The 25,362-nt window shown below is 50.9% G+C and overlaps 1 protein-coding gene across 2 annotated transcripts in view; it reads left to right on the forward strand.

Moving 5' to 3' along the window:
- The window catches only part of LOC134350238 (antigen WC1.1-like), a 72,068-nt gene extending 46,985 nt beyond the window's left edge, over window positions 1-25,083 (forward strand). Inside the window, exons 15-23 of one of the 2 annotated variants that reach the window (XM_063055246.1) lie at window positions 4,615-4,692; window positions 4,987-5,088; window positions 5,446-5,547; window positions 6,752-6,853; window positions 7,211-7,312; window positions 8,076-8,177; window positions 15,836-15,913; window positions 17,494-17,598; window positions 24,701-25,083. In XM_063055246.1, the coding sequence (XP_062911316.1) occupies window positions 4,615-4,692; window positions 4,987-5,088; window positions 5,446-5,547; window positions 6,752-6,853; window positions 7,211-7,312; window positions 8,076-8,177; window positions 15,836-15,913; window positions 17,494-17,598; window positions 24,701-24,720 (791 nt within the window). In that variant the 3' untranslated portion in view covers window positions 24,721-25,083. The remainder of the gene's footprint in view (window positions 1-4,614; window positions 4,693-4,986; window positions 5,089-5,445; window positions 5,548-6,751; window positions 6,854-7,210; window positions 7,313-8,075; window positions 8,178-15,835; window positions 15,914-17,493; window positions 17,599-24,700) is intronic. The other variant, XM_063055247.1, reaches the window with a different exon arrangement.
- The last annotated feature ends 279 nt before the right edge of the window (window positions 25,084-25,362 follow it).

The following is a 25,362-nucleotide window of genomic DNA, read 5'->3' on the forward strand; positions in this document are numbered from 1 at the left end:
GAGTACATCACCCTCCCCAGGAGACAAGTACGAGGTGGACCCCAGCAACTCCTGTTCTCGGGGTCCACCGGCAGCCTGATGCTGAGAGTGGGAGAGGCTGGGCTCCGCTCCGCTGACCTTATTCGAGACCCTTGCCTCCAGGGAGGCGCTAGCTACTAAGTCCCGGGTGGAGGGCTCTAGGGCTGCCTCAGTTGCGTAAGAAGGGCTAACACCACCTCTCTGCACAAACGCTCCACCCACCGCAGGACTGGAGACCACGTCTGGTGATTCAGGTTTAGAACCAACCTCCACCTGGATTCCCACCCCTCCTGGGGTCTCCCCCGCGTCTACATTCCCTGCCCTCGTGGGGGAAGATCCCGTTCTCCTCTTCCAGCCGGAGGAGCACACAGGTGCAGGATTCACTGAGGGGCGGCACTCTCCGCTTCCATCGTCCCGTCCACCCGCACACTTCCCCGGGCCTCACCCTCCACTTCAGGGCAAGTGGGCGTGAGCTCTGTGTTCTCGGGGCCGACTTCTTAGGGTGTTTGTATTTCTTCTTCATTTTCTTGCCCCGCGCAGGCTCCACCCTGTCCCCAGCCGGAATCTCCCTGCACATAGCCTCAAGATCTCCCACCCGAACCACAGGGGCAGGGGCAGGGGCTGAAACAGGTGCAGGAATAGGGTCAGGGTAGGGGCAGGCGCTGGCGCAGAAATAAGAACCGGGGCAGAGGCAGCTGGGACACTGGTGACAGAAGTGGTCTCCCTAGGGTTTCGGGTGTTGGGACAGTCCCTCTGAAAGTGCCCCACCTTCCTGCACGCATAGCACCGCGGGCACTCAGAGCTCCAATACACCTGATGGTCTACCCCCTTGTGCCAGACAGTAAACCGGCCCTCAATGGTGTCATCCCGTGCCAACTGCATGAACACCCGGCGCTGGAAAGAGATTACATTGTGGAGGGTGCGTCTCTTAAATACCGCCTTCTCCAACCAAGTGCTCCATGGCCTCCGCACATTGTTCCAGAGTTAATCCAGAACGCAAAATACATTGCACCCCATGTTCATCTTCCACCGACTGAAACAGGGCACAGTCTGAGGGTGGAGAGGCAGCCGCCTTTGCATAACTCCCCGGAGGCCTGCAAATCCCTGGAGACCGGTCCGACATGGTGGCACTACATCCGATTCAAAAAATACGCGGCGGTGCCAATGATAAAGTCCTGGAGCGAGTAGAGTAACGGGACAGAAAAGTTTGCACTTCCCGCAGTTCGACCACTCCTGCGGCGTCAGCAATGCCGTTTATCCGGCCGCCCCAACGTTTTCAGTCCCAAGAAGCCGGAACGCGTTACAGACAGTTTAGACTCCCTTAAACAGCTGGAATGGAGAGGATTTTTCTGTCACTGGGCAGTTGGAAAGCACCCAGCACTCGACAGTACCTTACTGGCTCGGTGCTAGAAATTCCAACGCCAGGAAACGCTCCGTCGGTCCTGAAGAACTCCCAGGCCATGAGAGGTTGAGACATCTAAAAAATGCTCCCGCTCCTACACCAAACGAGAATCATGATGACGAAGGAGGAAGGATGTTGTCCCGATGTTAGTGGGGGAACAACGGCCTTCGTCTCCCTGCTTTCAGAGCGAAACAGCTCCCTAACGAGTTGCCAGCGGCCGCAACTGGGAACTATGGAGTTAACAGCCGCCGACAAACCCAGTCCAAACTGGCAGAAAAACTCCGAACGAAGCCCCCACACTAAAACAGCCACTCACTAAAATATCCAAGAGTGATTTCGAATCCCCTCCGAAGTATCTCACGAAATTTATGCAGCAGTTTTTCCTTGATTTCTCCCAGATCATTCAGAACAGCACCACGCTGTGTCTGATCGCAGGAGTGTGTGATGGGACGGTGTAGAGGGAGCTTCACTCTGTGTCTGACCCTGGGAGTGTCTGATGGGATTGTGTGGACAGAGCTTCACCTTGTATCTGAACCCCCAAGTGTGAAATGGAATGGAGGAAGGAGCTTCACTCTGTGTCTGACCCCGGGAGTGTGTGATGGAACAGTGTGGAGGGAGCTTCACTCTGTGTCTGACCCCGGGAATGTGTGATAGAACAGTGTGGAGGGAGCTTCACTCTGTGTCTGACCCCGGGAGTGTGTGATGGAACAGTGTGGAGGGAGCTTCACTCTGTGTCTGACCCCGGGAATGTGTGATGGAACGGTGTGGAGGGAGCTTCATTCTGTGTCTGACCCCGTAAGTGTGTGATGGGACGGTGTGGAGGGAGCTTCATTCTGTATCTGAGCCCTGGATTGTGTGATGGGATGGAGGAAGGAGCTTCACTCTGTGTCTGACCCCGTAAGTGTGTGATGGGACGATGTGGAGGGAGCTTCACTCTGATTCCGATTCTGGAAGAGTGAGATGGGATGGTGTGGAGGGAGCTTCACTCTGTGCCTGACCCTGGGAGTGTGTGATAGGATGGTGCTGAGGGAGGTTTACTCTTGTGCCTGTCCCTGGGAGTGTGGAGGATGCAAACTCCAGCCAGCTCCATGATGGACACTCGCCTCCCAAATATCAAGGACATCTTCAAAATTTGATGCCTCCAAAAGTCAGCATCCATCATTAAGACCTCCCAACACCCAGGACCTGTCCTCTTCTCAATCATTCCATCAAGGAGCAGGTAGAGGAGCCCGAAGATACAATCAAAATATTGTAATAGTCTGTTATTATGTATTGCAATGTACTGCTGTTGGAAACAACAAATTTCATGCCAGTGATATTAATTCTGATTCTGGAATACGTGCTGCTATTTTCCTATATCTGCATCTTTTATTCCATAACCACACTTTAATTGCTCGCTAACTTTATTTTTACATATAATTATTTTGTAGAAGGAATTGTTGAAAGTTGTTTTTTGTCGCACACTAAACCTCCTAATTTATGTAAATATATACTGGGAGTAATGTTGAACCTCACCCTTGATGTCACATACATCACCCTTGATTCGAAGAAGGAGTCTGAGAGTCTGAGTGGGAGTGCCACCTTATTACAAATGCTCCTTGCATTGACACACAAAGCCTTCAGGCTTGCTTTTACAACTCTCTTAGCCTTTATACAATTATGTTGAAAAGTGGCCCTTTTTAATGCTTGCCCTGGATTTGTCGGCCTGTCACTTTTACTTTTCTCCTTAGTACTTTTTGCTTCTACCCTCACTTTACACCCCTCTGTCTCTCGGCACTGGTTCCCATCCCCCTGTTGTGAACTAACCTCCTCACTCCAAGCCTCTTTAATTTGATTCCCACCCCCCAACCATTCTAGTTTAAAGTCACCTCAGTAGCCCCCGCTAATCTCCCTGCCAGGATATTGGTCCCCCTAGGATTCAAGTGTGACCCGTCCTTTTTGTACAGGTCACGCCTGCGCCAAAAGAGGTCCCAATGATCCAAAAACTTGAATCCCTGCCCCCTGCTCCAATCCCTCAGCCACGCATTTATCCTCCACCTCATCGCATTCCTACTCTCACTGTCGCGTGGCACAGGCAGTAATCCCGAGATTACTACCTTTGCGGTTCTTTTTCTCAACTCCCTTCCTAGCTCCCTATATTCTCCTTTCAGGACCTCTTCCCTTTTCCTACCTATGTCATTGGTACCTATATGTACCACGATCTCTGGCTCCTCACCCTCCCACTTCAGGATATCTTGGACACGATCAGAAATATCCTGGACCCTGGCACCAGGGAGGCAAACTACCATCCGGGTCTCCTGACTGCGTCCACAGAATCGCCTATCTGACCCCTGTCACAACTGCCCTCCTCTTCCTTTCCCTACCCTTCTGAGCTACAGGGTCGGACTCTGTGCCGGAGGCACGGCCACTGTCCCTTCCCCCAGGTAAGCTGTCCCCCCCAACAGTACTCAAACAGGAGTACCTATTGTCAAGAGGCACAGCCACCGGGGTACTCTCTATTACCTGACTCTTCCCCTTCCCCCTCCTAACCGTGACCCACTTGTCTGCCTCCCGTGGCCCCGGCGTGACCACCTGCCTGCAACTCCTCTCTATCAACTCCTCGCTCTCCCTGACCAGACGAAGGTCATCGAGCTGCAGCTCCAGTTCCGTAACGCGGTCCCTTAGGAGCTGCATCTCGATGCACTTGGCGCAGATGTAGACGTCCGGGAGGCTTGGAGACTCCAGGGCCTCCCACATCCGACACCGAGAACAGCAAACTGCCCTCACACTCATACTGCCCCTCTCCTCAAATAACAACAGAAAATGAATACCAAACCTTCCTCGCCTCGCCCGTTTCCGCCTAAGCCCATTGAGCCGAAGCCCTTAAGTCTTCACTCTGCTCCCGGCTCACTCTGCAGCCCGCAAACTACGCTGCCCGCTCTATGAGGCTCTGTTCCTTTTAAATCTGCCGCGCTGCACTGCCCGACGTCACACGCCTGCGCAGTCCCGCCTCTCAGAACGCCGTTGGAGAAAAAAAATAACGAAAATTTCAAAAATGTCTTTCTCGGCACTCCCACTCAGACTGCTCCAATTGTACTAAATTGCTCCAATCATAATAAATGGCGGTGCAGGCTCGAAGGGCTGAATGGCCTACTCCTGCACCTATTTTCTATGTTTCTATGTTTCTATACCTGATGAGTGACTTATCATTTCAGGAATCACCAGTGAACAGGCTCAGAAACCTGGGAAAGAATATTACGATGATGTTGATGACCTTGACTCAGTGAAGGAAGGTTAGTGAGAGGTGAACGATCATTCTGTGGGACATGGCGCCACAGAACAACAGTCCATGATTCCAATAGACTTTGCACACTTCGTATCCCTGGGTCAGACCACACTGGGAGTACTGTGCACAATTCCAGTCTCAGTTCCCTGGTTCAGACCCACAACAGAAGGACCGTGCACAGTTGCAAAGTCGGATACAAGAATGGGGAGAAATGTTTCTCAGAGTTGCTCGAAATGAGTTTGTGGTTGTGGAACTGTTGAAATGGGATGGAGCTGTTTACATATTCTAAATGTTTCTGAAGGAATGCTCCAGGCCGGAGAGGTCAAGAAGGCAAGTGGAGGAGATTATGAGAACGTTCCGGATAATTCCTCAGCTCTGGCTGGGAGAAGAGGACATTCCACTGGTGAGGACCAGGATTGAACTGTTGATGCAATGTAATGTACAGCTCATTGGAACATTCCTCCCTATCTCTGTAGAAGGAGCTTCATTTTGTGTCTGACTCTGGGAGAATGTGACAGGACAGTGTGCAGGGAGCTTTAGTCAGTGGCTGGATCACTGTGTCAGACCACACCAGAAGCACTGTGCAGACTTCCAGTCTACATATCCCTGGGTCAGATCATATCAGGAGCACCGTGCCTAATGGCAAAGTCAGATACAGGAATAGGGAGAAATGTTTCCCAGAGTTGGTCCAAATGAGTTTGTGGTTGTGGAGGTGTTGAATTGGAATGGAGCTGTTTACATATTCTGAATGTTTCTGAAGGGATGCTCCAGGCTGGAGTGGTTAAGGAGGCAAGTGGAAGAGATTATGAGAACGTTCCGGAACATTCCTCAGCTCTGGCTGGGAGAAGAGGACATCCCACTGGTGAGGACCAGGATTGAACTGTTGATGCAATGTAGGGTATCCAGGAGTGTCTAATGGGACAGTGTCACTCTGTGTATGACCTTGGAAGTGTCTGATGGTGGTGGTGGGGGTGGGGGGCATTGACCAGGGAGCATCACTCTGTGACCTACCTCAGGAGAGTGTGATGGGATGATGCGGAGTGAGTTCCTTTCTGTGTCTGAACCCGGCAGCGTGTTACGGGACAGTGTGGAGGGAGCTTTCATCAGTGTCTGACCCAAGGATTGTGTGATGGGATGGTGTACTGTGTTGTGCACAGCAAGTAAAACGGCCGCGTCACCATTCAGTATACTGAGGAGTAATGGTGAAATGGAGCATCACTTCACTCTCTGCACGGTAAACACTTTAAACCACTGTGTGTAATGCTGTTTACATTCATTCCTGGGTGTCAACATCTCTGAACATAAATCCTGGGTCTTACATATCAATGAATGCAATTCCAATGAAGGCAAAACACCGGCTAAACTTCATTAGCAGCTTGAAGAAATCATGTACATCACCAAAGACTCAAAAGTTTCGATAGATGTCCATTCTCTACTCCGTATCCTTGGGTCAGATCCACACTAGGAGCCACATGCATTGTTCCAGTATCATTATCTTTGGGTCAACCCACACAGGGAGCACCGTAGACAATTCCAGTCTCCATATCCCTGGGTCAGACCCACAAGGAGAACACCATGCACAATTCCGGTCTCCGTATCCCTGGGTCAGACCCACACTGGGAAGACTATGCACAATTCCAGTCTCCAAATCCCTGGGTCAGACCCACACCAGGAGCACCGTGCACAGTTCCAGTCTCCATATCCCTGGGTCAGACCCACACCAGGAGCACCATGCACAGTTCCAGTCTCCGTATCCCTGGGTCAGACCCACACCAGGAGCACTGTGCACAATTCCAGTCTCCGAATCCCTGGGTCAGACCCACACCAGGAGCACCGTGCACAGTTCCAGTCTCCATATCCCTGGGTCAGACCACACCGGGAGCACCGAGAACAGTTCCAGTCTCCGTATTATTAGATCGGACCCACACTGGGAGCACCATGCACAGTTGCAAAGTTGGATACAAGAATAAGGAGAAATGTTTCCCAGAGTTGCTCAAAGCGAGTTTCTGGTTGTGGAGGTGTTGAATTGGAATGGAGCTGTTTACATATTCTGAATGTTTCTGAAGGGATGCTCCAGGCTGGAGAGGTCAAGAAGGCAAGTGGAGGAGATTATGAGAACGTTCCGGATAATTCCTCAGCTCTGGCTGGGAGAAGAGGACGTTCCACTGGTGAGGACCAGGATTGAACTGTTGATGCAATGTAATGTACAGCTCATTGGAACATTCCTCCCTATCTCTGTAGAAGGAGCTTCATTCGGTGTCTGACTCTGGGAGAATGTGACAGGACAGTGTGCAGGGAGCTTTAGTCAGTGGCTGGATCACTGTGTCAGACCACACCAGAAGCACTGTGCAGACTTCCAGTCTACGTATCCCTGGGTCAGTTCGCACCAGGAGCACCGTGCACAGTTGCAAACTCGGATACAGGAATAGGGAGAAATGTTTCCCAGAGTTGGTCCAACTGAGTTTGTGGTTGTGGAGGTGTTGAAATGGAATATAGATGCTTACATCTTCTGAATGTTTCTGAAGGGATGCTCCAGGCTGGAGAGTTCAAGGAAGCAAGTGGAAGAGATTATGAGAACGTTCCAGAACATTCCTCAGCACTGGTTGGGAGAAGAGGACATCCCACTGGTGAGGACCATCATTGAATTGTTGATGCAATGTAGGGTGCAGTTCATTGAAATGCTTCTCCCCATCTCTGTGGAGGGAAATTCACTCTGTGTCTGACCCCAGGAGATTCTGATGGGACGGAGTGCAGGGAGCTTCATTCGGTGTCTGACCCCAGGATTGTGTGATGAGGTGGTGTGTGGGGAGATTCACGGTGTCCTGTTTTGTATGCAGTAAGTAAGATGGACACATCACCATCCAATACACATGGGTATACTGAGGAGTAATGGTGAAATGGAGCATCACTTCACTCTCTGCACGGTAAACACTTTAAACCACTGTGTGTAATGCTGTTTACATTCATTCCTGGGTGCTAACATCTCTGAACATAAATCCTGGGTCTTACATATTAATGAATGCAATTCCAATGAAGGCAAAACACCAGCTAAACTTCATTAGAAGCTTGAATAAATTTTGTATGTCACCAAAGACCCAGAAATTCTTCCAGGTGAGCATTCCCCACCCATATCCCTGGCGAGATCTACACAGGGAGCACATTGTTCAGATCTGGTGTCTATATCCCGGGGTCAGACCTACACCAGGAGCACCGTGCACAGTTCCACTCTCCATATGCCTGGGTCAGACACATCGGGAGCAACATGCACAGTTCCAAAGTCAGATACAGGAATGGGGAGAAATGTCTCACAGAACTGGTTCAAGTGAGTTTGTGGTTGTGAAAGTGTTGAAGTGGGATGGAGCTGTTTACATATTCTAAATGTTTCTGAAGGCATGCTCCAGGCTGGAGAAGTTGAGGAGGCAAGTGGAAGAGATTATGAGAACGTTCCGGAACATTCCTCAGCTCTGGCTGGGAGAAGAGGACATCCCACTGGTGAGGACCATCATTGAACTGCTGAAGAAATGTAGGGTACAGCTCACTGAAATGTTTCCCCATCTCTATTGAGGCATCTTCACTGTGTCCGGCCCTGAACGTGTTTGGTGAGCCGGTGTGGAGGGAGTTCTGCTCTTATGTATCACCATGGGGCTGTGTATGGGATGGTGTGGAGGGTGCTTCACTCTTAATCTGAGCTGGGAGTGTGGTGGGATAGTGCAGCGATAGCTGCACTTCGTGTCTGACCCTGGGAAGCGTGTGACTGGACACTGCAGAGGGAGTTTCACTCTCTTTCTGACTCCTGGGAGTGTGTGATAGGACTGTATGGAGGGAGCTTCACTCTATATCTGATCCTGGGAGTTTGGGAGTAATGCTGATCCTTCACCGTTGATCTCTGATGTCACATACCTGAAGAGTGATTTATCATTTCGGGAATCACCAGTGAATCGGCTCAGAAATCCGGGAAAGAATATTACAATGATGTTGATGACCTTGACTCAGTGAAGGAAGGTCAGTGAGAGTGAACGATCATTCTGTGGGCCAAGGCACTACAGACTTTGATTCCTACAGACTTTGTACACTTTGTATCCCTGGGTCAGACCCACACCGGGAACACCGTGCACAGTTCCAGTCTCCGTATCCCTGGTCAGACCACACCGGGAACACCTTGTACAGTTCAGTCTCTGTATCTCTGGGTCAGACCCATACTGGGAATATTGTGTAAAATTCCAAAGTTAGATGCAGGAATGGAGAGAAATTATTTCCAAGCATTGGTCCAAGTGAGTTTGAGGTGGTGAGGGATTTGAAATGGGATGCAGTTGTTTATATCTTCTGAATGTTTCTGAAGGGGGGCTTCAAGCTGGTGAGGTGCAGGAGGCAAGGGGAAGAGATTATGAGAACATTCCGGAACATTCCTCAGCTCTGGTTGGGAGAAAAGGACATCCCATTGGTGAGGACCAGGATTGATCTGTTGATGCAAGATAGGTTATAGGTTACAGGTCATTGACAGTTTTCTCCCCAACTCTGTTGAGCCTTCCAGTGTTGTATCCCTCCCTGTCTCTGTAACACACCAGAATGCTCACACCTCTCAATGGCTTTAAAACATGTTCTGTACCTCTGTAATCTGAAGTTTCAACTTGTCTGCTCTGGAACCTGGTCAGAACCACTGCAAGCACACCGTGCACAGTTCCAGTCCCATATTCCTGGATTAGACCACACCAGGAGCTTAATGGTACCCTGTGTGCTTCCCTACTGCAGGCATTCCACTACTCAGCACATTGGGAGCTTAGCCTTTGTGTCTGACCCCTGAATTTTGTGATGGGACTGTGTGAGGAATCCTCACTCTGTGACTGACCCTGGAAGTGTGTGATGGGATGGTGTGGAGGGAGCTTCACTCTGTGTCTGATCCCAGGAGTGTGTGATGGGACAGTGTGGAATGAGTTTCACTCTGTGTCTGACCCTGGGAGTGTGTGATGGGATGGTGTGGAGGGAGCTTCACTCTGTGTCTGACCCTGGGAGTGTGTGATGGGATGGTGTGGAGGGAGCTTCACTCTGTGTCTGACCCCGGGACTGTGTGATGGGTCAGTGTGGAGGGAGCTTCACTCTGTGTCTGATCCCAGGAGTGTGTGATGGGACAGTGTGGAGGGAGCTTCACTCTGTGTCTGACCCTGGGAGTGTGCGATGGGATGGTGTGGAGGGAGCTTCACACTGTGTCTGAGCCCGGGAGTGTGCGATGGGACAGTGTGGAGGGAGCTTCACTCTGTGTCTGACCCCCGGAGTGTGTGATGGGACAGTGTGGAGGGAGCTTCACTCTGTGTCTGACCCTGGGAGTGTGTGATGGGACAGTGTGGAGGGAGCTTCACTCTGTGTCTGAGCCCGGGAGTGTGCGATGGGGCAGTGTGGAGGGAGCTTCACTCTATGTCTGACCCCTTTTTTTAAACAAAATTCTTTATTACAAATGTCGGTGCTATACAATATGTACAAAAACAGTGACTAACACATTTACTTAACTACAAATAGACAATACATATTAAACCAAAATATTACCATCTTCATCAATGATGGCATTTACACCCCGCGGAGCCCAACGGTCCCGGAACACCTCTACGGTCGCTGTGGACTGTGCGTATTCCTTTTCAATGTTCACCCGGGCACGAACATACCCCCTAAACATAGCCAGGCAGTCCGCCCAGGGAGAACCTCCTGCTACCCTTTTCCAGGAGCCACGGATGGCAATTTTCGCCTGCCCCAGGAGCAAGTTGACAAGGACATCCTCATCGCTCTGTGCCCCCCTCCTTACTGGATGACCATATATAAATAGGGTGGGACTGAAATGCAACCAGAAGGCAAGAAGCAGCCCACGCAGATACGCAAAAAGGGGCTGCAATCTCACACACTCCATGTACATGTGGTACATTGTCTCCTCCAGCCCGCAGAAGTGACATGCGGCTGGGAGATCCGTGTACAGACTAAAGAACTTATTACAGGGCACCACTTTATGCAGCACCCTCCATCCGAGATCCCCAAGGTGCATGGGAAGAACCCCCTTGTAAAGGGACTTCCACTGGGGACCCCCCTCACCTCCAGGTGGAATGACAGATGGCCATGGCGTGTCGGGACGGTGGACAAGGGCTAGGAAGTGGAGGGTGTGGAGCAGCAGCCCATAAAGGTACCTCCTGCCTGCATCCCTGAATGGGATTGTGGGTGTCGATGAGAGACAGCTCAAGTTGTGCGGATTCGTCTCTTGGGTAAGGCTGCGGGGCCTGGGCCTGACGAGCAGCTCAGCTTGAGTTGTTCCACACACCTGAGCCGTACCGACATCCGTTCAGGCAGGGCGAGGGTCGGCCAGGACTCTGCCCTCTGCCAGAGGAGGGGATTCCTGGCCTGAGGCAACCATGTTCCAGACTCTCAGTAGGTCCTGATAGAAGCCTGGCAGCCTCTGCAAAGCAGCACGGCTGACGCCCGCCGGTGGTAGCTGAATATCTTCGGCAAGACAGCAGCCCCTCCGGAGGAAGAAAGTCAACAACACGTGCTACCTGGGAGGGTGCTCGGCGTACAGGAATTTTTGCAGAGTCCTAAGGTGGAGAGCCGCCAGTCGTGTGCGTACACACACCAGCGACTGTCCGCCCTCTCCTACTGGGAGACTCAGAACCGCTGCAGAGACCCAGTGTTTCCTGTTACCCCAGAAGAAGTCCAGTAGCTTCCTCTGCATTCTCGCGACAAAAGGGGCAGGAGGGGCCAAGGTGACCATCCGGTACCACAACATGGAGGCCACCATCTGGTTTATGACCACCACCCTGCCTCGATAGGAAAGCACCCTGAGAAGGCCTGACCAGCGCCCTAGCCGGGCCATGACTTTTGTCTCCAGGTCCTGCCAGTTCGCCAGCCAGGTCTCCCCAGAAGGACTCGGGTAGACTCCCAGATAGAGAAGATGACTGGTGTTCCACTCAAAAGCTCTCATCTCCTCCGACAGGGAGTCCACCTGCCACTGGCCTACTAAGAGTCCGGAACATTTTGCCCAGTTGATGCTAGTGGAGGATGCCACCGAGAAAACATCTTGGCACTCGCGCATCCTCCGCAGGTCACAGGGGTCTGTCAGCATGAGGAGTACGTCATCGGCGTAGGCCGAGAGGACGACCTCCATGTCCGGTTCACGCAGAACCAGACCTGTCAGCCTTCTCCGAAGAAGGCTGAGGAATGGCTCGACACACATCGCATACAATTGACCGGACATGGGCCACCCCTGACGCACTCCTCTTCGGAAGGGAATAGGTGTTGTCAGTGATCCGTTAATCTTAACTAGGCACTCTGCGGCAGAGTACAGGAGCTGAACTCGGGCCACAAAGTGCGGTCTGAGCCCAAAAGCCTGCAGGGTGCACGGTCAAACGCGTTCTCCTGGTCAAGAGCCCCTAGTATACTCCCAACATAAAAACCGGATGTGGGCTTTGCCCACATCTCACCACAGCCGTAGGGAGCAGAACTCTCTCTGCCTCTCCTTCCAGGAGACCCAGAACGCTCGGAACGAATCCTGGAATCGGTTTTCCTCCAGCAGCCGGTTGTTAAAATGCCAATACCCGGATCCCACCCGAGGGTGTAGTGGAGTAAATTCCATCCACACAAGGTGATGATCCGAGCACGACACTGGCCGCATGGAGGACGCCGACACGCGGGAGACGTAGGCCCGAGAGATATATATGCGGTCTATCCTGGAACCCCCCTCTTGAGAAGGCGCTAGAGTCGGGGTGAAGATTCTGCCAGCTGTCCGCCAAATCAAAGGAGCTGACCAGCTCCTTTAACTTTTTTGCCGATACTGGGTTGTGCTGGAGGCCAGAGCGGTCCTCCACCTCGAGGGTACAGTTGAAGTCTCCCCCGAGGATGATGCAGTCCCCAGGATCTGCATCACACCACGCCTCGGAGCATACACATTGATAAAATGCACAGGTACACCATCCAGGCGCACAGCCAGGTGGAGCAGACGGCTGGACATGACATCTTGGACTCTTACGATTTCTGGCTGGAAGGTCGGGGCCAACAGGATCGCCATCCCGCTAGAGTTGGAGCTGAGGTGGCTCATGTAGACCCCGCCCTGCCACTCCAGGAGTCAAGCAGACTTGTCCCCCGGGATGGTATGGGTTTCCTGCAGGAAACTCACCGCATATCTCCCATCTCTGAGGACTGAGAGATTGTTATATCTGCGGAGAGGTCCCCAGCTTCCATTTACATTTAGGCTCGCTATGGTAAGTTTCATGTCGGGAGCACACTAGGCCTCGGCACCAGTACCCTTCCCGCTGAGAGGGGTGGCGCCCTCAGCCACACTATCCCGAAGAAAACTAAGAATAGTTTTTGTTTTCCGGGCCTGACTGGTACCATCGCTGCTCTGTGACCCACCATCTCCCGAAGGAGCGAGGCTGCTTCTCACTCTGATGTCCCTCACCAGGTCACCCAGGAAAGGTTTTAGTTGCCGTCTGTCGTTCCCCAACACCGCATTCCTCTTCCCCTTTCCCTTCCATCTGCGGATGACTCTCAGGGACCTCACCAGCCTCGGCATGCTGGGCCAGCATAGTGAGGCTAGTTGAGGCCAGTGCTTGGCACCCTCAGAGGTAAGAATGAAATGCTTAATTTCCTCTACAGGTATCAATGGGGACTTCTCAGGAGGGGTGAGGATGTCCATTGTTTCACTATCGAAGGAGTCCCCCTCCAATCCTTCACTGCAGATAGATTCCCCATCGTTCTCCCCACATGTTCCAATAGATGGCCGCGCTTGTGACCCACACCGTGCAGCGGGCACCTCGCTCTTACCTGCCCGCTCCACCGTCGCGTCAGTCTCATCCACATTTGCAACAGTGGAGGGACAATCTGCAGGGATTCCCTGCAAGTCATTTATTGCTGGGGTCGACGTGCACAGAATATCGTCCTCCCCAGGGGGCAGGCATAGAGGGGAACCCGGCACCTTTGGTCCAAGGAATTCACAACCAGCCTGGTGCTGAGAGTGAGAGAGCTTTGTCTCGTCTCCTCTTACACTATTCGATACACTGGCCTCCAGAGAGGCGCTGACTTGTAGGTCCTGGGTGGAGGCCTCCAGGGCTGTCTCAGTTGTGCAAACAGGGCTATCACTAGCTTTCTGCACAACCACACCAGCTACCCCAGGACTGGTGGCTACATCTGGGGACTCAGGTTTGGAACTAACATCCGCCAGGATTCCCACCCTTTCCTGGGACACCCCCGCATCTACATCCCCTGCCCTCTTGCGGGAACATTCCCTTCTCCTCTTCACGCCTGAGGAGCACACAGGTGCAGGATTCACCGATGGGGCGGTGCTCTCTGTTTCCATCATCCCGTCTACTTGCGCACCTCCCCGAGCCCCACGCTCCACTTCAGGGGAAATGGGCGTGAGCTCAGCGGCCTCAGAGGCTGACTTCTTAGGGTGTTTGGATTTCCCCTTTGCCTTCTTACTCCGCACAGACTCCACCCCGTCCCCCACCTGAACCACAGGGAGAGGAGCAGGGGCCGACCCAACCGTAGGAGTAGGGAGAGAGGTAGGTGCAGGGTGAGGGGCCGGGGCAAGATCAGTGGCGGAGGCAGGAATAGGGTCAGGGGCAGAGGTAGCCTGGGCACTGGTGCCCGAAGTGGGCTCCCCAGCGTTTAGGGTGCTAGGACAGTCCCTCCGAAAGTGTCCTACCTCCCTGCACGTATAGCGCCGTGGGCGCTCGGAGCTCCAATACACCTGATAGTCCACACCCCCATGCCGGACAGTAAACCGGCCCTCAACGTCGTCCTCCCTTTCCAGCTGCATGAATACCTGACGCCGGAAAGAGATTACGGTGCGGAGGGTGCGTCTATTAAATTTGTGTCGGATGGCAGTTATCTCCGACATTACTTGCCCTAAACGGGCCAGTGGGGGAAGCAGGTCTTCATTGGGAATGAAAGGCTTAACATGACCAAGCACGATACGTTGCGTGGGGGCCGTCACCAGCTCCATAGGTAAAAAGATGTTTTCTACCATGATTCCCCTGCTTAGAGCCCGGTGCACTAACTCTTCAGTCGCCAGAGAGAACACTGCCTTTCCGAACTCCTTTTCGGTGAATACCACCTTTCCCCATAAGGTCCTCTATGGCCTCCGCACACTTTTCTAGTGTCATTCCAGGGAGCAAAATACATTGCACCCCGCGTTCCACCTTCACCGACCGAAACAGGGCGTTGTCCGAGGCCGGGGAGGCAGCCGCCTTTGCACAGCTCCTCGAAGGACCGTGACTCTCTGGAGACCGGTCCGGCATGCTGGCGCTCTTTCCAGTCCGCGAATTCTACAGCGGCGCCGGTTAGAAGTCCTGGAGCAAGTCAAATAACTGGCCGGGAAAATTTGCAGTCGACAGTACCTCGCTGGTTCGGCGCCAGAAATTCCAGCGCCAGGAAAGGCTCCGTCGGACTTGCAGAAACCCAGGCCGGGAGAGGTCGAAACGTCCTTTCAGATGCTCCGGCTCCTGCACCGTACGAAAATCAGGAAGATAATGAGGAGGAACGTTGCCCCGATGTTAGTGGGGGAACGACGGCGTTCGTCTCCGGTTTTGGACAGAACCGGCTTCCTGGCGAGTTGCCAGCGGCCGCAGCTGGGAGCTGCGCAGTTAGCAGCCGCCAACAAACTCAGTCCAAACTGGCAGTAAAACTCCACACCGAGCTTCCACACCAGCGCCGTCACTCACTCAGTTGTCCAAGAGACTTTTAAAGCCACCTCCAAAGTATTCCACGAACTTTATCCAGTAGTTTTCCTTTGATTTCTCCCAGCTCAGTCAGCACAGCTTCACTCTGTGTCTGACCCCGGGAGTGTGTGATGGGACAATGTGGATGGAGCTTCACTCTGTGTCTGATCCCAGGAGTGTGTGATGGGATGATGTCGAGGGAGCTTCACTCTATGTCTGATCCCAGGAGTGTGTGAAGGGATGGTGTGGAGGGAGCTTCACTCTGTGTCTGACCCTCGGAGTGTGTGATGGGACGGTGTGGAGGGAGCTTCACTCTGTGTCTGACCCTGGGAATGTGTGATGGGATGATGTGGAGGGAGATTGATGGAGATTGTGTGAGATGAGGACACATCGCCGTGCTATACACATGTTCTCTGGAGAATTGATGAGGTTGTCACATCTCCGATGTCTGATTTATCATTCTAGGAATCACCTGTGATCCGGCTCTGAATCTCGGGAATGAATACTATGATGACATTGATGACCCTGACTCACTGAAGGAAGGTTAGTGAGAGTCACACATTATTGTGTGGGCCCCTGCCCCACAGATCCGACACATCTGTATCCCTGTGTAAGGCCACACTGGGAGTACCGTGCACACCCTCCAGTTTTTGCATGATATTGAGGTTGATATTGATGGGTGTATAGGCAGTTACAGATGGAGGGGGGAGGGTGGTGTAGGGGCCAGACAGAGATACGGGAATTGGCAGAATTGTCTCCCAGAGTTGGTCCAAGTGAGTGTGGGATGTTTGTTGTTGAAATGGGACGGAGCTGTTGATACGTTCTGAATGTTTCGGGAGGGATGCTCCAGGCTGGTGAGCCTGAGGAGGCAAGCAGATTGGATTACGCGAACGTCCCAGAACATTCTTCGGTTCCGGTTGGGAAAAAAGGACATCCAACTGCTGAGGATCGTGATTAAACTGTTGAAGCAAGATAAGGGAATACTGCATTCCTCCATGTTCCAGCCCTGCACCCCTCCCTGTGTCTGAAACCCACCAGAATGCTCACACTTCTCAGCAGCTTTAAAACATCCCCTGTACCTCTGTAATCTGTAGTTCTGACCAATCTGCTCTGGAATCCAAACCCTGCGACAGAGCACATCAGCAGAACCATGCACAGTTCCAGTCCCATTTGCTGGGGTTAGATCTCACCGGGAGCTTAATTGTACCCTGTGTGGTTCCTGACTATAGGCGTTCTGCTGTGTGTCTCATCTCGAGTGCGTGATGGGACAGAGTGGAAGGAGTTTCACTCTACATTTTACCCGGGGGTGTGTGATGGGACAGTGTGGAGGGAGCTTCACTCTGTGTTTGACCCAGCAGGTTTGGATGGGATGGTGTAGAGAGAGTTTCACTTTACATTTGACCCAGGGGGTGTGTGATGGGACAGTGTGGAGAGAGTTTCATTTTGTGTTTGACCCAGGGGCATGTTGTGGGACAGTGTGCAGGGAGTTTCACTCTGTTTGATCCAGTGGTGTGTGATGGGATGGTGCAGAAGGAGATGATGGACGCCTGTGTTGTGTATAGCCAGTAAGATGGACACATCACTACCCAATGTACTGTAGAGTATTGATGAAACTGAGGTTGTCACATCCCTGACCTGTGATTTATCATTTCTGGAATCACCAGCAAAACAGCTCAGAAGCCAAGGGATGAACATTATGCTGATGATGATAAGACTGAGTCAGTTATTGTCCCGTGGCCTCCTACCCCATGGTGCAACCATACATGGATCCTACACACTTCCCCAAACGGTATCCATGTGTTGAACCACACCGGGAGCACTATGCTCAATACTCGTCTCCATATCCCTGGGTCAGACCCACACCGGGAGCACCGTGCACAGTTCCAGTCTCCGTATCCCTGGGTCAGACCCACACCGGGAGCACTGTGCACAGTTCCAGTCTCCATGCAATACTTAAGTGAATTTTGCCTGATGTGGAGAGGGTTATAGAGAGGGAGTGGTTTTGGAGCCAGAGGGAGATACAGGGATGCGGGGAAGTGTTTCCCAGCTTGGCTCCAAGTGAGTTTGAGATGCTGGGTGTGTTGAACTGGGATGAAGCTGTTTACATATTTTGTATGTTTCAGAACGGGCGCTCCAGGCTGGAGAGGTGGAAGAAGAAAGTAGAAGAGATTACGAGAATGTTCTGGAACCTTCTGCAGCTCTGTTGGGGAAAAGAGGATGCCCCAGTGGTGAGGACCATGATTGAACTGTTGTTGCAAGTCTTGCGACAACTGAATGAAGCATTTCTCCCCATCTCTGTAAATCCCTACACTCATAAGACCTTAAGACATAGGAGTGGAATTTGGCTATTTCGCCCATTGAATATGTTCTGCCATATAATCATGGCTGATTCAGTATCCGTCCTGACCCCATCCTTCTGACTTCTTGCCATAACTTTTGAAGCCCTTACTAATCAAGAAACTATTTACCTCCGCTTTAAATTTAGCCAATGACTTGTCCACCACAGCCGTCTGTGACAATGAATTCCACAGATTCACCCACCACACTCTGGCTAAAGAAATTCCTCCTCAGCTCTGTTCTAAAGGGTCATCCTGTAATATTGAGTCTGTGCCCTCTGGTCCTAGACTCTCTCATTATTTGAAATGTCCTCTCCATGTCTACTCTATCTAGGCTTGTTAATATTCAATATCCTCTCTGTCCCTCTCTGTCTCCTTTACTCATCTGGTCCCTACACCCCAACTCGTCTCTATGAAACCCTCTCTGGCTCCTGCACCCCTCCCTATCTCTGGGTCCCCTTCCCAATCTCTGTGATCCCTTCCAGCCCCTGCATCACTCCCTGTTTCTGTGACCCTTTCCAGACCCTGCACACCTTCCTGCCTCTATGACCCACCTCTGGCCCCTGCACCCCTCCCTGACTCCATGACCCCTTCCAGCTCTTGTACCCCTCCCTGTCTCTGTAAGCCCAGATGACTTGAAAGGGATTTCATTTCAGAGATGACACTGGTCTCTCTGTGTGATCTGGATGGTTCACCTCAGTGTTTAGGAGAGTTTGAATCAAGCCATTTGTAATGTGGTAAATAAGCTGGGAGTTATTGGGCATACGTCCCCCAAAAGAGGGAGAGATATGGGTTGGTCAATGAGGGGATGAATGTAGGGCCAGCAGAAGTCTGGATGGGCTGAATGCCCACCAACCTTTCAATGAGAATGCAGTAGAATAACACACTGGGCCCCTTATCTGTTCTGAGTACATGTTTCAGTGAAAGTGGAGACACAGGTAGACAGCATGGTGAAGAAGGCATTTGGCAAGCTAATCAGTATCAGATAGGGCACTGAGTACTGTAGTTGGGACATTATGTTGCAGTTGTACAAGACACTGCTGTTTTGTGCACTTGGACTATCGTGTTCAGCGTTGATTACTTTGCTGTAGGATAGCAACGGAGCAAAGGAGATTTCGGAGGATGTTGCCTGGCCTCGTGGGACTGAGTTATGGAGAGGGGTTGAGCAGATTGGGACTTCATTTGCTGGAAAGTAGGAGAATGAGGTGTATAAAATCATTAGGAGAGGGTGAATATACAGCCTTTTTCCCCAGCGCTGGGGAATCAAGTAGAGGTGAGAAGAGAGATTTCACTGGAACCTGAGGGGAAACTTCTTCACACCCAGAGGGTGGTAGCTATATGGAATAAACTGCTGGGAAGTTGTTGCGACGGGTACTCTACACTGACGATGTTTAAAAGACAGTTGGACAGGAAAGTTTAGAAGGATATGGGCCAAACACAGGCAAATGGGATCTTGGTTGGATGTGGATCAGTTGGGCTGATGGGCCTGTTTCCGTGATGAGCAACTCAAGGATTCTAAGGTAAGATCATTCGGGTCTATGGTGCTGGCCCTCACTTCCAGTGAGCTGTTGAACACTGCTGGTGTGGCAGTGACGAACTCTGCTGTCTTTTACCTGTGTGTGAAGGTGTATCTGATCAGAGTGAAACCAACACCATGAGAATGCTTCCAGCTGGAATTGAGGAGGTGTGGGCTCAGGATGTCCCCAGTTAGGTGAGAACCATCTTGTTATAGGCTCCTACTGCATCATCCCATCACACACTCCTGGGGTCAGAAACAACATGAAACTCCTCCACACCATCCCATCACAAACCCCCGGGGTCAGACACAGAGTGAACCTTCCTCCACACCATCCCATCACACAATCCCGGGGTCAGACACAGAGTGAAGCTCCCTCCATACCATCCCATCACACACTCTCGGTGTCAGACACAGAGTGAAGCTCCCTCCACACCATCCCATCACAAACCCCCGGGGTCAGACACAAGAGTGAAGCTCCCTCCACATCATCCCATCATACAATTCTGGGGTCAGACACAAAGTGAAGCTCCCTCCACACCGTCCCATCACACACTGCGTCCTGGGGTCAGACACAGAATGAAGCTCCCTCCAAACTGTCCCATCACCCACTCCCGGGGTCAGACACAGAGTGAATCGCCCTCCACATTGTCCCATCACACACTGCGTCCTGGGGTCAGACACAGAATGAAGCTCCCTCCACATTGTCCCATCACACACTCCCAGGGTCAGACACAGAGTGAAGCTCCCTCCACACTGTCCCATCACACACTACCGGGGTCAGACACAGAGTGAAGCTCCCTCCACACTGTCCCATCACACACTCCCGGGGTCAGACACAGAGTGAATCGCCCTCCACATTGTCCCATCACACACTCCCGGGGTCAGACGCAGAATGAAGGTCCCTCCACACTGTCCCATCACACACTCCCAGGGTCAGACACAAAGTGAGGTTCCCTCCACATTGTCCCATCACACACTCCCAGGGTCAGACACAAAGTGAGGTTCCCTCCACATTGTCCCATCACACACTCCCAGGGTCAGACACAAAGTGAGGTTCCCTCCATACTGTGTCTGACCCTGGGAGCGTGTGATCGGAGAGAACGGAGGGAATGCAGAAGCAGGCCATTTGACCCAACATGACCATGATAGCCTTTCTCCCCATCTACACAATTCCTTTTCTTCATTAGCAACTCATTGCTCTATGCCATGCTGTGCAAGTGCCTGTCTAAATGTGCTTGTCTGGATGGTGTGATTCTAATGTGGCAGAGGAGCAAACATAAATGGCAAATGTGTCAAGTTAATCAAAACTGGCTGGATGTGGTTTGGAAAGATCCCAAGCTTTATAAATACTGTAAAAGAGAATAAGATAGGCAGAGACACAGCACTGAACATTACATCACAGTACAGGCCATCAGCCCTCAATGTTGTGCCAACTTTTTAAACTTACTTTACGATCAGTCTAAACCTTCCCTCTTACATAGCCTTCCATTTTTCTATCATCCATATGCCTATCTAAAAGTCTATTAAATGTCCCTAATGAACCTGCCTCTACAACTACCTCTGGTAATGCATTCCACACATCCACTACTCTCTGTGTAAAAAAAAACCTCTTCTTCCAACAATCCTTCTACTTTCCTCCCATCAGCTTAAATTATCCCCCCTCATATAGCTATTTCTGCCCTGGGAAAAAAGTCTCCGGCTCAACACTCGATCTATCACTGTAATCATTTTGTACACCTCTGTCAAGTGATCTTTCTTCCTGCTTTGCTTCCGTGAGAAGAGCCTGAGGTTCACTTAACCTTTCTTCATAAAGTATGCTGTCTAATCCAGTCAGTATCTTGATAAATCCCCTAAGCACTCTTTCTAAAGCTTCCTCATTCTTATAATGAGCAGCCAGAACTGACCTAACCAGGGTTTTACAGAGGTGTGACATTACTTTTCAGCTCTGGATCTCAATATCCCCATTTATAAAGGTGAATGCACCACATGCCACCTTAATCCGATCAACCTGCTTGGCAATTTTGAGGGATCTACAGACAGGGACCATAGAGATCGCCCTGTCTATCCACACTGCTAAGAATCCTGCCATTAATCCTGTGTTCTGCCTTCAAATTCAACCTTCCAAAGTGAATCACTTCACACTTTCTGTATTGAATTCCATCTGCAACTTCTCAGCCCAGCCCTGCATCTTCTCATTGTGCCACTGTAACCTACGACAACCACAGTTCCGCCAACCTTCATGTCATCTGCGATTTTAATTACCCAGCCTTCCACTTCCTCATCCAAATTATTTATAGAAATCACAAAGAGCAGGGGTCCCAGATCAGATCCCTGTGGAACTCCACCGGCCTCCAGGCAGAATATGCTCCTTCTACAACCATCCTCTACCTTCAATCAACACAGAACCCCAAGCCTCTTGAATGAGCCTACTACGAGGAACCTTCTCCAACACCTTACCAAAATCTATATACACCACTTCTGCAGCTTTACCTTCGTCAATATCCATTATCACATCCTCAAAATATCAATCAGGCTCGTGAGGCATGACCTGCTCCTCACAATCTGTATTCAGACTATGGTTCTGCAAAAGCTCATAAATCCTGTCTCTAATAACCCTCTTGCCTACCACTGAAGTAAGACTCACTGGTTTACAGTTCCCAGGGAGTCAAGGCATTGGATACAGTGCAGAGAGGATTTACTAGAAATAATCCAAGGATAAATCATGAGCTTCCCAGTACAGAAAGAGGCCCTCTGGCCTGCTTATGTCTCCTGGCCTACCTCAGTTTGACAAATTTGCATGCATTTGCCCCATCACCTAAATCTTTCCTATCCACATATGTCCAAGTGTCTTTTTAATGTGATAATTGTACCCACTTCTACACTTGCTCTGGCAACTCGTTCCATACATCCACCACTCTCCGTGTGGAAAAACCTCCCCTCAGGTCCCATTTAAATCTCATTTTAAACCTGCACCCTCTTACACTTCCCTATCCTGGGGAAAAGGCAGTAACCATCCACCTTATCAACATCCCTCATGGCTTTATAAACCTCTATAAGGGCACCCCTCGGCCTCCTTCACTCCAGGGAACTTCCAGTAATGCCCCCACCACCCCCCTTCATCTTTCCCCATCCCCTTTTCCCTCTCTCACCTCATCTCCTTGCCTGTCCAACGCCTCCCTCTGGTGCTCCTCCCCCTTTTCTTTCTTCCACAGCCTTCTGTCTCTTTCAGCAATCAACTTCTCAGCTCTTTGCTTCATCCCTCCCCCTTCAGGTTTCACCTGTCACCTGGTGTTTCTCTCTCCACTCCCCCACCTTTTAAATCCACTCCTCAGTTTTTATTCCCCAGTCCTGCCGAAAGGTCTCAGCCTGAAACATGAACTGTACTCTTTTCCATAGATGCTGCCTGGCCTGCTGAGTTCCTCTAGCATTTTGTGTGTGTGTTGCGTGGATTGCCAGCATCTGGAGATTTTATCTTGTCTGTAAATACTCTAATTCAGTGGCCCCCAACCACTGGGCCGCGGACCGGTACAGGGCTGCAAAGCACGTGCTACCGGGCTGCAAGGAAACGATATGAGTCAGCTGCACCTTTCCTCATTCCCTGTCACGCCCACCGTTGAACTTGAACACCTCCCCCCCCCCACCCCCCTGTTGGCCGGTCCGCAAGAATATTCTCAATATTAAACCAGTCCGCGGTGCAAAAAAGGTTGGGGACCCCTGATCAAATTGGCTGGAGTTGTGTGTGGTTACTCTGATTGGTTAGAGTTAGGTTGAGAATGAGTATGTTTGCTCTGACTGATTGGAGTTGCTTTGAGAGTCAGTACAGTTGCTCTGATTGGCTAGAGTTGCATTGAAAGTGAATATGATTTGCTGGAGTAATATTGAGTATGAGTACAAAGCTCAAAAGTTCATGGTATCTTTGATATCACAGTGCATATATGTCAGCATATACTACCCTGAGATACAGTAGCTCTGATTGGGTGGAGTTATATTGAGAGCCAGTGTAGTTGCTCTGATTGGCTGGAGTAGTATTGACAATGAGTATCTTTGCTCTGATTGGTTGAAGTTGGCACTAAAAGTGAGTACTCTCACTCTGATTGGCAGACCCTCAATTTGAGGAGGAGTGTAGCCCTTCAGATTGCCTGCAGTTGATCTTGAGGGCTCATCTTGCCCATGACAGATTGGAGTTAAACAACACTCACAAAGTACTGGAGGAACTCAGCAGGTCAGGCAGCATCTATGAGGGGAATAAACAGCTGACACTTGGGCTGAGACCCTTTATTAGGGAAAGTTTGAATTATTGCCTGGAGTGCAGGAGTTAGTAAAGGGAGATTTGATAGGGGTATACAGAATTATGAGGGGTATACAGAATTATGAGGGGTATACACAGGGTAAATGCATGCAGACTTTTGCCTCTGAGGTTGGGTGAGACTAGAACTAGAGGCCATAGGTTAAAGGAGAAAGGTAAAATATTTAAGAGTAACCTAAAGGGGAACCTCTTCACTCAGAGGGTGATGACAGAGTGGAACGAGCTGCCAGTGGAAGTGGTGGATATGATTTTTGACTTCAACATTTAAGAGTTTTTTTGCCGGAGCAAGTGGAAAAGGGTTGATCATTTGCTGTGGAAAGAGGAGATGGCGCTTTGGGGTTCTAATGTTTCCTGTCCATTCATTCTTTGGGTTGTTTCTTTTTTCTCTTTCGTGGATGTCTGTGAAGAGTAAGGATTTCAGGTTGTATACACTCTGATATTAAATTGAACCATTGACATTTGGACAGATACATGGATGGGAGGGATATTGAGGGTTATGGTCCGGGTGCAGGTAGTTGGGAATAGGCAGAGTAACATTTCAGCATGGACAAGATGGGCCAAAAGGCTTGTTTCTGTTCTATGACTATCAGGACTGGAAAGCAAGCGGGAAGAAGGTTGGGGGGAGAGGTACAAACTGACAGGCGACAGCGAGACCAGTTGACGAGGAAGATGGGTGCGTGTGGGAGGGGGTATGATGTAAGAAGCGAAGAGCTGAACAGGAAGCAATCTGATAGAAGAGTATCGTGGACCATGGAAGGAAGGGAAGGATGGGGGACACCAGAGGGCGGTGATGTGCAGTTCCTGAGGGCAGGGGAAGGGAAGAGAAGCAGTGGGAGGGGTAAACAGAATCTGGAAATCAAAGGGGGGTGTTGTCATCAGGCTGGAGGTTACCCAGGTGGAACATGATGTCTTGCTCCTCCAACCCGTATCTGGCTTCGTCATGGTTGCAGAGGAGGTCAGTGTAGAAATTGGAAGTGGGAGTGAAATGGGTAGCCACTCAAGATCCTATCTGTTACGATGTCTGGAGTGAACGTGCTCAATGAAATGTTCCCCCCACCACACCCAGTCTGCACTGGGTCTCAGTGGATCGAATTGACTTTGGGACAGCCAGGCCATGATCTTCAAACAGCTGCCACCTGTTGATCCTCTAATTCTCTCTCCCTCTGCAGCTCCTGGACCGAAGGAGTAGCCCTGCGGGATCCATTGCTGGGAAGGGCCTCCCGAATCCACCTTCGCCACCACCACATCTGTGGGGGAAGGGGTGACAGGGTCTGTCTCTTCTATTTGTGTTATTGCTCCTGCTTCCTGATCAAAGGGTGGACCACAGAGAGCCTACGTCAGATTTCGGCATCTGCTTACCCCCACCGCCAACTTGGGTGGGACTGGGTTAACAGGCCGTTCCTCAAAAATCTGCGGAATTACCGCTCAATGGCGACAAGCTTGTGAATTCTCATTTCTTTTGCATTTTGTAGATTATCTGATGCTTGGAAATTATTGCAACATAAAGGTTGTAGTTCCATTTAATGGGGCGTTGACAAAAAGAATGCATTAAAATGCCAACAATGCTGTTAAAGTTGAAAGTTGTGTGTTGATTGTCAAGTGTGCTCAGGGGCAAGGAAAAACAGGCATAAAACATCAGGGAGTCAATGTTCACAAGGAAAACATAAATTAAATGTACAGCTGCAGCTCGGTAATATCTCAGTTAATGTAATGTTATTTTAGAGCCGGTGACCCGGGTTTAAGTCCACCTCTGTCTGTAAGGAGTTGGTGCATTCTGCCAGTGACTGTGTGGCTTTCCTCTGGGTGCTCTGGTTTCCTCCCTGTTTCATAC

Source organism: Mobula hypostoma, chromosome 8 (genome assembly GCF_963921235.1).
Source record: "Mobula hypostoma chromosome 8, sMobHyp1.1, whole genome shotgun sequence".
Classification (NCBI taxonomy): Eukaryota; Metazoa; Chordata; class Chondrichthyes; order Myliobatiformes; family Myliobatidae; genus Mobula; species Mobula hypostoma.